Source organism: Primulina tabacum, chromosome 10, assembly GCF_025594145.1.
Source record: "Primulina tabacum isolate GXHZ01 chromosome 10, ASM2559414v2, whole genome shotgun sequence".
Classification (NCBI taxonomy): Eukaryota; Viridiplantae; Streptophyta; class Magnoliopsida; order Lamiales; family Gesneriaceae; genus Primulina; species Primulina tabacum.
In genome coordinates this window covers 2737310-2753689 of record NC_134559.1, presented here as the reverse complement: position 1 = coordinate 2753689, position 16380 = coordinate 2737310, and the positions used below count along the sequence as shown (strand labels likewise).

General features: G+C 35.6%; 3 protein-coding genes and 1 long non-coding RNA gene across 4 annotated transcripts; 3 read left to right on the top strand and 1 right to left on the bottom strand.

The window, feature by feature from the left end:
• Positions 1-733: 733 nt before the first annotated feature.
• On the bottom strand, positions 734-2204 carry LOC142505614 (uncharacterized). Its single transcript, XR_012804463.1, has 3 exons — positions 2105-2204; positions 1562-1648; positions 734-1067 (listed from the first exon to the last, which is right to left on the bottom strand). It is a non-coding gene; the product is annotated as an uncharacterized LOC142505614 (long non-coding RNA).
• An 871-nt stretch (positions 2205-3075) lies between these two features.
• Positions 3076-8990, top strand: LOC142505530 (peptidyl-prolyl cis-trans isomerase FKBP43-like). Its single transcript, XM_075618555.1, has 13 exons — positions 3076-3232; positions 3699-3772; positions 4757-4989; positions 5220-5359; positions 5636-5924; positions 6180-6398; positions 6511-6570; positions 6702-6938; positions 7583-7850; positions 7983-8070; positions 8205-8246; positions 8336-8384; positions 8501-8990. The coding sequence occupies exons 1-13, from the start codon at positions 3220-3222 to the stop codon at positions 8583-8585; spliced, it is 1797 nt and encodes a 598-aa protein (XP_075474670.1). The 5' UTR covers positions 3076-3219; the 3' UTR covers positions 8586-8990.
• A 1259-nt stretch (positions 8991-10249) lies between these two features.
• On the top strand, positions 10250-11435 carry LOC142505458 (putative carboxylesterase 9). Its single transcript, XM_075618440.1, has one exon. It carries the CDS (start codon positions 10385-10387, stop codon positions 11342-11344), a length of 960 nt encoding a protein of 319 aa, XP_075474555.1. The 5' UTR covers positions 10250-10384; the 3' UTR covers positions 11345-11435.
• Positions 11436-11994: 559 nt separating this feature from the next.
• Positions 11995-15995, top strand: LOC142505153 (UTP:RNA uridylyltransferase 1-like). Its single transcript, XM_075618003.1, has 6 exons — positions 11995-13191; positions 13552-13920; positions 14042-14265; positions 14360-14423; positions 14904-15100; positions 15384-15995. Exons 1-6 carry the CDS (start codon positions 12061-12063, stop codon positions 15592-15594), a joined length of 2196 nt encoding a protein of 731 aa, XP_075474118.1. The 5' UTR covers positions 11995-12060; the 3' UTR covers positions 15595-15995.
• Positions 15996-16380: the final 385 nt, after the last annotated feature.

Below are 16380 nucleotides of genomic sequence, written 5' to 3'. Positions count from 1 at the left end.
AATTGCACTTTTCATTAATATTTAATACATATTAACAGTTCAAAAATTCGGTGAGGTTGTATTTATAATTGAAGAATATATTAAAAACGATTCAATGAATCTGAAATTCAATACATTAATTTAAAAAATAAGTAGTTGAGAATTTAAAATCCATTTCTACAAAATTTATCAGAACAAACCAATAGATTTATTATTGTGATTTAAAATATTTAGCTTCAAATGAATCAATTCGAATGGAACCTAATATATTCTAATGGAGTGCAATTGAATCGAGAGATCTGAAGTTATTGATTCAAATCCATTTGATTGCTGGGATTAATTTATGTTTGGCGTACACTTTTTTTTGTTAATTTATCATTTAGTTCTAACTATAAATCCTACGAATTTGAAATATTTCCCCAAATCGGTATCATATATATAAAGAGTAAGGTAAAAACTTGTATGAGACGGTTTCACGGATCATATTTTGTGAGACATATATTTTATTTGGGTAATCAATGAAAAAATATTATTTTTTATGCTAAGAGTATTACTTTTTATTGTGAAATATCGGTAGGGATTGACCCGTCTCACAAATAAAGATTTGTGAGACCGTCTTATAAGAGACTTACTCAAAGAATAATGCTACATGAACAACCAAATTTGTACAACAATTCTTACGATACAATAAATTCAATACAAAAATTCCATTTATCAACATTTCATGATAAATTCAATGCAAAATCTCACGATATAATAACAAAATCTCACTATTTAATTATTGTAAATATCGTTGTACGATATTTAGGTTGTACCTTTAGCATTATTCTATAAATTACTGTGTACAAATCGTCTAGGACTGAGATCATAACATATGTGTCTACTACATAACATGATGCAAAACCAGATACAAAAGTCACGCCCAAACACTTGTAGACTCACGGTTACCAGCAAGCCTAAAACAGCACTCTACTCTATTGGGATAACTTTTCTTGAGGTTCCACGAGTAGAGGTCCCCGAGAGTTCACCGTTTGTTTCAGCTCCACCATATCCATGGAACTCCAAAGTAGGAAGTGACCAAGCACCCCCTGCATAATATGCGATAAAGGTTATGCATACATGAAGAAAAGCATGAGCCATATACAAGTCACACTCAAAAGGATTAGGCTCTTGAACAAATTTGTAGTTTCTATCTAAAAGCGACCGCTCAAGTTGAAAGTAAACCAGAGCTCAAATTTTCTGTTTTTTTTTCCTCTGGTCTTGTATATAAACTTTAGGACTTGGGAATGAACATGTAAATTTTTTAGAGCCAACTTGCATCATCCATTAAATGAAACAAGCTCATTATTTATTTTTCCCAGTATCGGTTTGATGATGTTTAAGTTTCTGCTAACCCCAACTAGTTCACAACTAAGGCTTGTATTACATTTGATCAATCTTTGATCTTCTATTATCGAATAAGGACAATAATTCAAAATTTCCATCATCAATAGCCCGTATTGGAGGTCAAGAAATTGTAGAAAATCCAAAAGAAAACATTGAATGCATTATTTGAGAGACAGTAGAGATGAAGAATTGCCACCATTTCGAGAGTGTTCCAGAGAAGGAAAAGGCCATCCATCCAAACCACTTCAATTTGCTAGTTTATTCCATGCGCTTTCGTAAGTCCCTGCATAATAAATAGCAAGGGATATCCACACATGATTGCAAGCATTATGAGACAAACAAACGCAACAATTTACTTTATTTTTTTTCTAAAGCGTGTAGATTCACAATTCAGGATTTCAAATATGTAAACCAAGTTCATCACACAACAAGGGATTGATAAATAAATCTATTCTTAATTGCCGAGTTGTAGCAAATAACCGAGCAATTCGGGGAAAAGAAAAACATAATAGAATATGATACAGAAATCCCAAACAATTCACGAGTAAGAAACATAACACAAAATATGAGCAAAAGACCGAAAAACAAGTAAACTTTCATGATATTCCCATAAAAACAAATTGATTGTCATGGAAAAAAAATAATTGAAAAACAAACCTGGAACTCACCTATCGTCAAAAACAAGTAAATTTTCATGACAAAACCCACGAAAATTAATGAGTAATAATGAATCGATTACCTCCTGGAATTGAAAAGGAAACCAATCAACTGATCTTTCTCGAGAACGAATCGAGAAGAACGGCGCCGACATTTTTATATTTAGTTGGGCCCAACTGTTTAGTCCAACAACTGGGCTTGATAATATAAAATCCATATTCTAAACGTGGTCCAGTAAAAAAGGTGCATACTAACCGAGACTCCACTTGAAGTTGAAGCATGTATGTCATAGAAACTATTTCTTTAATTTTTAAAACATTAATTATTTATTTTATTCCTGATTTATCTTATATTATTAATTGACACTTTTTGAAAATAATTAACACTAAGTTAAGCTATAGCCAATGACTTCTCAACTCATCCGACACAAAGATCTCAGTTATTAAATTTAAAAATTAATTGTAACTCGTATTCTATCTATAACATTATTTTCTTTTGCTCAAGTCTAAATTGCAATGTCTTGATTTGATTACTACAATATCAGTCCGCTTCTAAGCAAAAACATGACGAGGGTTTTTTGAGAAAATAAAAAATAAAGTGGGTTTGGACTTTTGATGATAAGAATACACATTTCTATCAATTTATAATTTATATCATTTTTTAGGAAGGCAAGGACTTTATTAGCATTAAATTTGTATATAAAGGTAAAATAACTAATTGTGACTAACTTTATTTATTAATTAATAAAAATAAAACCTACTAATATTACAATAGGTCGAGACACGATAATAAAAATTTTATGTCAAAAATATTTTAGCAGTAAATATCTCATCTAATTGAAATAGATACACGAGATCTTATCACAAAAGATTTATTGTTTACTGTTTGCAATATTATTTTAAATGTTTTCTAATATTTAAAAATTATATATATAAATTAAATAAGACTTAAAATATTTTCGAATATTAAGTAATGTATTCTTTCATGATTATTAGGTATTACCCAAAAATAATACAAATGATCGACTCCCGCGGGGCCGGCACTAGCCTATATAAACCGAGGGTTTAAAGAATTCAGCGCAATTGCTCTCCCTCCCTCGCTCCCGCTTTTTCGCTAGGGTTTCGGACGACGTTTTATATTTGGAGAAAGAACATCATGTTTCCAGAATCCGATTCCTGATACTTGCCTCCTGTAACAATGGCCTTCTGGGGTTAGTTCTTTGGCCTTTGCGGCTTTTTCTTCGCTCGTTTGTGTGAGCTAGCAAATATTGTGCTCTTTTTGAGATTTTCGCCGTCTGGAAATTCAATTGTTTCTACCCTACTGAGCCATTTTATAGTTTATATTATATTATAGTTATTTGCAAGTAGGAGGCGCTTTACTTTTGTTTTTGCCGCGTCTCTCTGTAGTCGTGCTTAAAATGCCGTTTCTATGTATTTATGTGTGTGTGTAATCTAGGAAATTGTGTTCATTGTGATTCGGAGTCAGAAGAATGAAATAATTTTAACTTTCAAGCAATTGTCGATGTCTGGATTGATTTTACAATGAGCGGTGTCAAATATGTGTGTGTTTTCCGCATTTTTGTGTGTTGCATCTTGTGCTGCCCGTGTACTCTTTTTTTTTTTTTTGTATGTGCCCATTAAAGTTATACCAACTTCACCTTATTCCCTCTGTTCCAGGTGTTGAAGTAAAACCTGGAAAGCCAGTTACTCATTCTTGTGAAAAGGCTAGAGGAAGGCTTCGAATTTCGCAGGTTATTTTTTTCATAGTCCTGGAAAGCAGACTTCAAATTGTAATTTGACTTTTAACTTTGAATGCTGACGATGGTATTTTATTTCTTATTCCATCCTTGGTTTTTTTTTTCTTTCGAAATTTTATAAATTCATGTTGTTAGATATCATTCCCGGTTGGTAAGAGATTTCTTGTTCTGATGGTTGCCCTTATCTGGTAAAGAATCCTTTTACTGCACATCAGTATTCTAAAAATCTTCGCCTAGGACCGCCTAGGCGGTGCCTAGGCGCTGGGCGGTCCAAAACCGCCCCGATTTTAGGCTAGTCGAAACTTCTAGGCGCCACCATATTAATCGGCCGCCTAGGCGGTGCCCGGACCGCCGCATAGGCGATTTTACAATTAAAAATCCGCCTAGGCGGTTTACACTTAAAAAAAAAACAAATTATGATATTCCTAATTATAGTATATATGCATATCACCGCCTAGCCGGATTTCTACTTTTAAAAAAAAGAAGCCATGGATTTTGAGTTTGAATCCGATACAGAAGAAGTATTGGAAAAATATGGAGATGAACTAGCAGAGTTAGATGTTTAAGTTTAATATCAATATATTATGTTGGAAAAAATGTTGAACAAATTTAATTTTCATTGTACAACGGTTGTAGTAAAGTAGTAAACTGATGTGGATGATTCATATATAAAAATTTATTAATATATATTTATTATTAAAATTTAAATTTTATAATAATAAATATTTTATATATAAACATAATACTCATGAACCACTTAATGAATTTAAGCTTTAAAAAAAACCGCCTAGGCAGGCGCTAGGCGGTAGGTAACCGCCCGCCTACCGCTTTTTAGAACACTGCTGCATATTAGGTTTGGGTTGTTAATGACTGAAAAAAAAAAGTTTATTATTGCTTCTTATCCCGTTCTACGTTTGATATGAAGTGATATTTAATATTAACTTTGTTGGTCTGTCTGTGCGGTGATCTATTATATAGGCTACTTTGGGAATCAGTGATGCAACAAAGAAGAGCTTAGTACAGTGTAATGTGGGTAACAGAAGTCCGGTTTTGCTCTGCACCTTGTTGCCCAATAGTACAGAGTCATGCCACTTGGATTTGGAATTTGAGGAGGCAGATGATGTAGTCTTTTCTGTTATTGGCCCACGAAGTGTCTATCTTACTGGTTATTATGTCCAACGAAGTCTGCAGTCAAATACTCACAGTGATACGTATCCTTTCAAGTAATTTTCTTTAGTTATATAACAGTTGGAACCCATTGCAAATAATTTCATTTGCCAAACTTAATTGTGTCATTTGTCATTTTAATTAATACGAAACACAACATCGATAATTTTATCACCATCTGTAGGTTTCTCCTAAATGGGAAAACATGTGATTCTGTCAAAGTTCATTTGTTTGAAAGTTGGATTTTTCAGCTTTCCTTTATTTTCACCCATAGAGAATCATATGGAGTGGATATAGAAAACTCTCATACGGAGGGATCTAGTCATGATAGTGCCGATGATAGGTATGAGGACAGTTTTATTGATGATGACGAGTTACAAGTTTCCCCACCATCCCCTGTTTCAAGCGACAAAGGTAATTTTTGCATGATTCAGGCTCTAATTCTCTCCCTTAATGGCTGGATGCTTCTGGTGGGTAAAATATTTTATCCAGAAAACCTCTTCAAAAAGGATGATCATTGAGTGGATACTGGTCTCGTTCAATCTATAATTGTTGCCATGAAACTTGAAGCTTAGTATGTGACTCGTCGATCTTTGTCATGGTCATTATTATGGTTGTCATCTAGATGCACATCATCAACATTTATACAAGGGTTTCACCTTTTGTTCTGCATTTTTGGGTTTAACAAAGGAGCGGACGAGGCTAGACTGGACGATGATAGAATGCATGATGGAAAGGGACATCAAAAAAATCGCAAGAAGAGATACCAAGTGATTGAGTCGGATAGTGAAGATGACAACGGGTACCTTTTATCTATATTTAAGAACAAAAGATCTCCGGAGACAACCGTGTCAAAGGATGGAAAAAAGAGTGCCCTGGTTACAGAACAAACAGGTAGCAGGTCCGAATATGGTGGAATCTGTGGCAGCGAATCACCGGGAAAGGGCAATCCTCCAGATGTGAATGTTGAACCAGAAAGGTGATAATAGGACTGGACTTATCATTCAGCATCCTTTATTATGAATTTTTTTGGAAGAGTGTATCCCTCCTTTTTAACTCTTGCATACACACATCTAGACACATAATCGATAACTATGGGTGGGGTGTGTTTGTTTGTTTATGCATTTATAAATTATAGATATGTGTTACGTGTATACGGAAAAGTTGGATCCATTTGGGAAGATGAACCATATTTGTTTGAATCTTATAATTCAATTTCCTTTTTTCACGTCAGACTAAGCGGGGCAAAGCTGCCATTCCTTCATAAAGGGACCGAGCAAAAGAATAAAAAACTAGAAATTGTAAAGGAATTGGAGACTCCTAACAAAGTACTTTCCAACAATGAGAAGGCCTTGACTGATAGTAACTCTCTTGGAAATAAGGTAGAGGTTAACATCATCGACAAAAATCTGCCTATGAGACACGGGAACGATCAGATGCAATCCCTTGACGTGTGAGTAACATCTACTAATGAGATAAATACCTGATTCATTCATTTTGTGAACCACACTTACACCTATCTGTTGTCATCTATTTATGTTCTGCTGTACTTGGCCTAAGATCAGTGCAAAAGCAAAAAAGAAGAGAAAAGAGAAGGTTGGTGAAGTTGAGGCCCCAACAAATTTGTAAGACTTCTTTTTCTCCTTTATTCTTCTTTTTATCAATTAAGAATTTTATTTCACGAGGATATATTTGTTGTATGGGCATTTCATTTTATTGATTCAGATTTGCTTTCATCCTGCTATTGATACTCTAGGATGGAGATGGGAGCTAATTGGTCCGCAACAAATCGAAAATCGGGAGTGGAAAATGGTCAGAAATCAAAGAAGAGAAAGAAAGATGTACAACTAGAAAGGACATGTGAACGAACTGATTCAGAATGTCATAATATTCCTAAACATGATGAATTCAAGCAGGGTTTATTAACTGCTGACAGTGTGTCAAATGAACTGTCGGAAGCAAATGGGAAACACCAGGAACCAAAAAATGACAAGTTAGTATCTAGTCTTTCTCTTATTTTTCTTGGTTTTCTTTTCCCAGATTACATTTTTTTGATATAAATCTAAATGCTAAAACATGGATAATGTGAATCAAATTGAGAAGATCTGAAATTGTAATGGAGTATATGTTTATAAGATAAATGACGAGGAAGTCAAAACTCTGAAGTATCTACATATTTTTACATTGATGAGAGATTTCTGGAAAGATTACAAAGTCCTTGTGTTAGATATCCGAAAAAGCTGTTTATTGGAATTTTAATAACTTGATCTTTTGTTGAAAAGTCTTTAGGAGTGTTGAGCCTCATTGATGACATAACAATCTCCATAATTTCACTTCAGCTATTCTTCCTTGACTAAATGTAAATTTTCAACTGCAATAAAAAAGGGTAATTGATTAAATTTAAATCATTCGTAGGTTTGGGATATAACTTGTTAAAAAGTTTATACTTGTGAACAATGTTACTGGAAAGAAGTTAATTAAGATCTCCATGCCCCTTATCATGATTAGGGGCCTCGTTTCCCACTTTCCCCCAACCATGAATGAATTATGGTTCATTGAGCAGTACTTGGCACCTACAATTTTCACTTCTTATTTTCATTTGTTTGATTTTTTTTTTTTGTAAAATTCTACTTGCAGCATCATCACCACAAACTCTGAATTACTAGCTAGTGATCAGAAGACCAATAAGAAAATTAGAAAGAAGAAGCAGAAGAAAAATGAAGGGGATGGAAGCTCGGATGTCTTCATGCCCAAAATGACAGATAATAAAGAGAACACTGCCATGAAATATGAGCATCAGACTGCAAATGCACCAATTCAAGAAAGGGCTTTATCAAATGGATTGATTATTGAAGAAGTGACCCATGGACCACCTGATGGAAAAGTTGCTGCTCCTGGGAAAAAGGTATACTTGCTACAATTGTAAGAGTAAGAGAGTCTTTTGTACTACTATTGGTTTGTGTATATATCACATTTTGTTGGGAATATTTATTTTCATTTTGCTCATGATCATCTCTTTAAACAAACCTTTTATCAGGTCAAAATTTATTACACAGCTATGTTAAAGGAGAGCGGGCACATATTTGACTCAAATGTTGGTAAACCTGCCTGCAAGTTTTTGTTAGGTACCTGGACAGCTGCCCTTGCAAACATGCACACACTCACCCTCTTCGCCTTGTTTTCGCTTTAGTTCTGAGAAAATGTTAATAGGATCATTACTGATGTGTTATCTTATTATCTATATTTCTTCTTCAATCAGGTGATAAAGAAGTTATTGGAGGATGGAACTTGGGCATTGATGGTAGTTACTTTTGAAACTAAAACTCAATCACCTTACCTTTTGTTACTCTTTCATCTTAAATTCTTTATATTCATCGATATTCATTGCAGGTATGCGTATTGGGGATAAAAGGAGACTCGTTATCCCACCATCGATGGGGTATGTTTTGAATCATCCAAACCATAGACATCATGCACGTCAAAATTTTTGCCTAAAAATTCGATTGTCGCGAACCCATATGCTTCTATATGAAAGTTTTCCTTTTTACCGTATAGTTATGGAAAGCATGGAGCTGGAGAAAATGTACCTCCAAATTCATGGCTTGTATATGAAGTTGAGTTGGCGAGTGTACGTGGATAACCTCACACAGCATTGTCTGCCCTTTGAAGTCCTCTGGGAAATGAGGATCGAAGCAGAAGAAGCATGGAAAGGGGTCTGAAGCTGAAGGTCCAGTTGATGAAAGTAGTAGGTGCTATAACTTTCCCTGTTTAAATGTCTTAAAATGCGGATTTTTTTAGTTTCAGCATCTTTTATTGAAATTGTCTTATTATCTACTAGTTAGTATTGCACAGAATCTTTGAATAGATACAGATGAGTGAAACCCGGTTTGGCCGTGGCCTGATAGAGGCCGGTTCTATTAACTTGGGCCGGTTTAAAGGGCCAAATGACAAACCAGTTTTTGGGTCAGGCATATGATACCATTTTGTTCTTGAAGAAGTTTGGGCTGCCCATGCCAGTGATACCGTATAAAATTTAGCTCTTTTTAAGTATAAAAAGTTCTTGATTGGTTAATTAATATATAGATTATACTACAGTAGGCAATTATTATAACCATACCTTTTCAAAATTTGCATTATTTTTGGTAATCCAACAATTCCGATGTAATTAAGCATTTCGAGAACCGTATATGCATAATTATGAATGAAAATAATTGGAAAACGTGCAAATATCATGTATTCTATTTTCACTTATTTATACATTATATTATAATATAGAACTAACATTATAATTTATACATTTGTTTTTTTATTCTGACCCTGGTCCACATATTTTGATCCAAATCATAAATTATGTATATGTATATGTATATGCGTATGCTGATTGTTTGAATTCCATATATGGCATAAAGTGTGGTAAAATAATTTCAAGTTAAGTTTTAAAATCCTGTTTAGAAGTACCTATAGTTTAAAAATTTCTCAATTTTCATCGTTTTATGATGTCTCAATGAGGAATAGGTAGTCAAAATATTTTATACTTTTTTCTTTTTCAATGACGTAGAAAATAATAAACAAATGGAAGAGGAATGAAAGTGGCACAAACAAATGAGATGTCTCTCAGATTATTGTATTTAAGTTAATAAAATAATTTAATTATGATAAACATATTTATTGCTATAAATATGGGATATATCTCAATTTTTTAAAAAATAAATGAATAATACTATATATATTAAGATTATAAATATCTTGATATTTGATTTACGACATATATGGTCCTTAGATTGATATAGTTATTCATCATCTCATAAATTGCATAAAAATTTTAGAAGATCTATGTTCTCATTGTTCATAGAATCTAGTTAGTTACAGTCTCAAATTCAATATGCTGGAGTTAATAATTCGTTAATATATATGGCAAAAACTTGTATGAGACGGCTTCACTGGGTCGTATTTTGTGAGACGGATCTCTTATTTGCGTCATCCATAAAAAAATATTATTTTTTATGCTATAAGGGTATTACTGTTTATCGTGAAGATTCGTATCCATTTGTTTTATAACTTTCAATATGTTCTTTTGGGTCATAAAATTATTAGGTTTTCTGACCTGCTTTGAAATTGTCCAGTGTCTCATACTTGGATCTAAAGATATGTACAAATTATTGAAATGAAAATTGTACACTGGCTCATACTCGTATCCGAACTTACTTGCTTGCTTGCTTGTTGGCACGAGCACGTGTTCAAATCAAGAAGACAGATTCAAAATCTGCAATAACTAATACTCCTCAGATTATGTTAACAACATTCGAATATCGAAATTTAAGGATGCCCACTGATTATTTCCCCACAAACAAGTGCCTAAGATTAATCAAATTCCAACGTCGATCAAACCACATTTCTCTTCGTATCTTTTTGGAACAAACAAATAATTATTAACAAACAATGTCCAGATTTGATCCCTACGAACATGTAAACGTATCCCTCAATCCAGATGGCTCACTCACTCGCTACATGAAGCTCCCCACCTCCCCGCCCACCGGCGAAGTCCCTCAAATCCCCGGCACACCGGTGCTCAGCAAAGATGTCACTCTCGACGCCGACAAGAAAACCTGGATGCGAATCTACCGACCCGCCAAACTCCCATCCAACGACAACACCGTCGTCCGTCTCCCCATCATCTTGTTCTTCCATGCCGGCGGCTGGATCCAGATGAGCCTCGCGAACACCATTCTCCATGAGATGAGCAACAAGATCTCCAGCGACGTCCCCGCCATCCTCGTCGCCGTGGACTTCCGTCTCGCACCGGAGAATCGCCTCCCCGCTCAGTACGAAGACGCGATCGACGCCATACACTGGGTGAGAAACCAGCTGGCGGACAGTGATGGCGACCGGTGGATAAGGGACTACGGCGACTCCTCGAGATGCTACCTCTACGGTTCGAGCTGTGGCGCAAACATCGCGTTCAATGCCGCGATGCGGATACATGATCTCAACCTCGCCCCGCTGACTGTCGTCGGGATCATACTGAACCAACCGTTCTTCGGTGGGAAGGCGCGGACGAGGAGTGAGCTGAAGCTAGCGACTGATCAGTACTTTCCATTGCCAGTGATCGATATGTTGTGGGAGCTTGCGCTGCCTCCAGGGACGGATCGCGACCACCGGTTCTGCAATCCTTTCGAGGATATTCAAGTGAAGGAGAAGCTTAAATCTGTGGGGAGGTGCCTTGTCATAGGGTTCGGCGGCGACCCATTAATCGATCGACAGCAGAAGTTCGTGCAGATGCTAGTGGAGCAGGGTGTGATGGTGGAGGCGCGTTTCGACGACGTCGGATTCCATGGGATTGATATGATCGACACGCGCCGGGCTAACGCCATTGTTAATTTTATAAAAGAGTTTGTTTGATTTCACATTTTTAATGTTTTTTTATGGGTTCGATCATTTTTATTCTTCAACTTATTGAAATAAAGATATATTCTTCGGAAATTATTATAATATAATATTTTTTATGCATATAAAATAAATCGGATTCCAAAATTCAATGCACCTTAAAAACGTTAAAACTAAAAGGAAAAACTTGTATGATACGATCTAACGGATCGTATTTCGTGAGATAGATATCTTATTTGAGTCATCCGTGAAAAAATATTACTTTTTATGCTAAGAGTATTGTTTTTTTATTGTGAATATCGGTATGATTGACCCGTCTCATAGATAAAGATTCGTGAGACCTACTCATAATTTTTTATCATTTGATTTGAGCTAGATTTAAAAAAAAAATCTATAAAAAATATAATAAAATAATAAATTGAAATATAAATATAACATATATATTATTGCGGAATTTTGATAGTAATGCTATTATATTATTATGGGGAATAAACCATTTAAAAAACAATTTGGATAATGTATAATTTTAAATAATAATTTTTCAATGAATTAAGATGAAATTTAGGATCAGTAAATTTAACGATTATTTAGTTAATTTTAAGAAGGAATCCCAATTGAATTGCAATTGGGATTTTAATTATAAATAGTCTGCCAACGCAATAATAAAGATATTAAATTTAAATCTACGCTGACGATTGCATCCTAAACCCAAAGACGACTCTTCCATCATCATGAACGGAGGCGATGCGCCGCCGGCTCAGCCCGTGAATGGCGGCGAGTTTCTCCTCCAACTCCTCCGCAAGCCATCGAATTCTCGCCCGCCAATTCACGTGTTTCCGCAGTCCTCACAAGCCTTCTCGCTTGACCCGGCTGTCGCGTCGGTGGGTTCTACGATACCTGATTTTGCCATGCCTCAGCTGCCGTATCAATCCAAGGGTGGAGATTTACCTTATCGTCCATGGGGTAACAATCCACCACCACCTTTCGCTCCACACAATTTCTTCCCACAAAACCCTAACGCAAACACTGTTTTAAACCCTGATTTTATGTCTCCACCTCGGAGACACAATCACTCTACGGATCAATACGGTGTACAATTGAATCGTTCATCGCACGGTGAGGATATGAGAAAATCAGGGTTTACTGTTGGCAATTCGAAACCTACCCCAGCTTATCAGCCAGAGCAAAATTTAATTTTTGGGTCGGTAAATCACCATATGCTACGCAGTGGTGCCAGTTTAGGAGGGGATGCTATGAATGAAAGCTTTGGTCAAAGGGGGAAACTTGGAAACTCGTATCTTATGGAGGGTTTTGGGATGGATAGAAGATCAAATGATTTTATTGGAAATTCAGCCGAAGTCAATGGAATGACACGTGGAAATTCTAATGGACGGAGGGCTTTCGAGAACGAAAGAAGAGTAAATGGTAATAACCGGGGGAAGCAAAGTTATAATGGAAACTATAGGGCCATGGCGCCACAGCCGCAAGGATTTTCAAGTAAGATGCAGGATCCGAGAAACGGGGAGTATGGAAATAGGAGGACTTTAAACCATAACGGGGTCAAGGGTAAGGGCAGTTCGGGTGGTTTTAGCGGGACTGATAAATGTAGCAATCAACTTGATTCCCCCGGATTGCCGGCGGGTAGCAATTTTCACTCTGTTTCAGTTTCTGATATCGAGGGGTCAATGATGGGGCTTCATGAAGATGATCAGGAAGAATCGAGGAACAGTGGGTGGGTTAACACGAGTAAGGATCAGAGGGGGAGTGAGATGGATGATTTGGAGGATCAGCTTGTAAGTTCTCTGGGACTCGGGGATGAGTCTGATGAGAAGAGTGATAAAGCAACTTTTATCCGTGACAAGGTAATGTTTATTTTCTTGTGCTTATATTTTGAGTATGCACGGATATCAACGGTTGTCTTTCTTTTCTTCGAATGTTGTTTCTATGGCTAATGACCGAACACAAGCAAACATATTTCTTTCTCATCAAATTTTGTTATACCATGACATTTTAATTATTGCCAGTTATTTCTTTGGTTGGTGTTTAATATTTATTCTGGTCAGACACCCCAACCTTCACATTACTATATGAGGCCATGGAAATAAGTTTCTGCTATATTTTTTCTAGAGCGAGCTTTCAAATATCATATTTGTATATGAGGAACTATCCTAGATGCTCAAACTTTCCTTTCTTGCCAACTTGCCTTTTCTATCTATGATCAGGATTATAGATCTGACAAGAGAGGACAGTGGATTATGGGTCAGAGAATGAGAAATCAGAAAAGGCTGACACCATGTCGAAGTGACATAAACATGCTGAATGTGCCATTTATAGCTCGTTATGAATCTTTAATCCCATCTGAGGAAGAAAAGGTCAAACAAAAAGAATTGTTGACAGTATTGGAGAACCTTGTTATTAAGGAATGGCCTGAGGCTCGATTATATCTTTATGGATCATGTGCCAACTCATTTGGATTTTCAAAAAGCGATCTTGATATTTGCCTTGCAATGGAAGATGAGAATGCTGACAAATGTGAGATCTTGTTAATATTGGCTGATATTTTGAAGTCTGACAATTTTCAGAATGTACAGGTCAATAATCTCCCCCATCTATTTTACTTAGATTTTGTTGTGATGGATGTCATTTTCTCGTAAATGTAGGTCTTATCCTTGGATAAGTGTCTTAGTTTTGCGATCTGTGTGTTATATACAGGCACTTACCCGTGCTAGAGTCCCTATAGTTAAGCTGATGGATCCAGACACTGGTATTTCATGTGACATTTGTGTGAACAACGTTCTCGCAGTTGTTAATACAAAGCTGCTTCGAGATTATGCTCACATAGATGGTAGACTCCGACAGCTGGCTTTCATTGTGAAACATTGGGCTAAATCACGTGCTGTCAATGAAACATACCAAGGAACGTTGTCGAGTTATGCGTAAGTCATCTTTGACTACGTCAATATTCTTCATTTTCTACCTATGCCTCCCTTTGGTGTTTGACTAATTCCTTGTGTATGTATATTTTACCAGGTATGTGTTGATGTGCATTCATTTCTTACAACAACGAAGGCCTGCCATCCTCCCATGCTTGCAGGTGTGATTATACTTGAAATTGAATTTTTGACTCCCGTTTTCGCCCTCTGTACCTTCAAACATGTTTTGTTTCTTTTCGTGTCTGTGAATTTCTGATATTCATTTGTATATGATTATCTGTATAATTTGAATTTTCATGATGTTTAATATTTTGTTAAAAAAAGTCCATAATATTTATTAGCAGAAGTATATGCAGGAGCAATCTGAAAATTTCTAGATAATCAATTTATCACTAATACTTGTCCAGCTACATATCCGCATTTTCCTTTCTCTCATGATTTTGACAGAATGGCCCATTCTGGTTGTGAGGTGTGAATGGCATATCTTTTGGCTTGAAGATATGCCCCGACTTTTCTACACAAGTCATGAGCTGTTCCAATTTGACAGGCGATGGATGATTGCGCATATTATTTGTTGATGATTGCTTGCACATAATATGAATTTTTTACTCAAACTCTCACGAGCTTTTCCAATTTGACAGGCGATGGATGTTACTTATTCTGCCACTGTAAACAATGTTGAATATGCTTACTTTGATAAAGTGGAAAAGCTTTCCAATTTCGGGGCCCAGAATGGAGAAAGTATTGCTCAGTTGGTGTGGGCTTTTTTCTTTTACTGGGCGTATTGCCATGATTATGCAAATGATGTTATATCAATTCGCATGGGATGCGCTCTGAGGTGAGAAACACTTTCTAGACCTACACGTGCTCCATTTAGTTAAAAGAGAGGTTATTTACTAACAGAATTGATTGCTTGGCAACATCTTGGGGTAATTGTCTCACCAAGTCAAGTGTCGGTTCAATGTGATAAATAGAGGATATCGGATCTGGCCAGTCTCCTAACGTCATGGGATGAAACTTTACCCGCTGTCCATGTCATTGGAGAGAAAAAAAGAGGATGCATTAACTTGTCTTGAAGCTTGGGAAAACAACTGATCATGATTTGTTTTTTTCCCTTGCAGCAAGAGAGCAAAAGACTGGACTAGAAGGATCGGTAATGACCGCCACCTGATATGTATCGAGGATCCATTCGAGGTATCCCATGATCTTGGTAGAGTTGTGGACAAGTACAGTATTAGAGTCCTGCGAGAAGAGTTCGAACGAGCTGCACAAATAATGCAGTATGACTCCAATCCATGTGTGACTTTGTTTGAGCCCTATGTTCCTAACTGATGCCCTCCTAATGCGGATTGGACTAGATTATTACATAGCAACTATCCCCACCTTGTAAATTCCTCGCCTGTGATATATCAGAGTTTCCGTATCTTTTTATTTTAAATGTGTGTTCAGTCAATTATTTTTCCACATATAAAGGCTTCCAGCATTTATTTTTATTTTTTTTTTGAGGATAGCTTCCAGCATATTTCTTTCAATGCAATTTGCGACAGTGCTATCTATGTATTTGATATGTTTCTTTTGGTTTTATCATTTCTCGAAAAATAATGATTATATAGAATTTTTATCCTCTATAGCTCAATTATTTAGAGGATTTTGTGTTTTTAAAATTTAAAATTGCATCGTATAAAAATGTCATAAAACTAAGTAATTAAATAATAAAGTCTCATAAGATAAAAGAAACTAATTTTTAACGGTCTTATTAAAAAAAATAATAGAAGATGGGGTATAATATAAATTATGTTTTGGAAACACCAAGAAAAGAGAAAATAATGAAACACATCCAACAATATGAAAACTTTCTAATTTTAATTAATGTTGAAATTTAAAATTTTGATTTCCCTAATTTCTTTCCGCTTCTATTCATTCCCCATATTGGTCATAAAAACACTGGAAAATCTTTAGAATATATTTGATTGGAGAAGCCAATAAACTAAAATATATATTTTTTTGGGGAAAAAACTGCTTCTTTAAAAAAAAGATGTGTTGGTTACGAAAAAAGTTTTATAAAAACTTAAAAAAGTGATTTATCAAAGAGTAGATATCTTGTGAGACGATTTTACG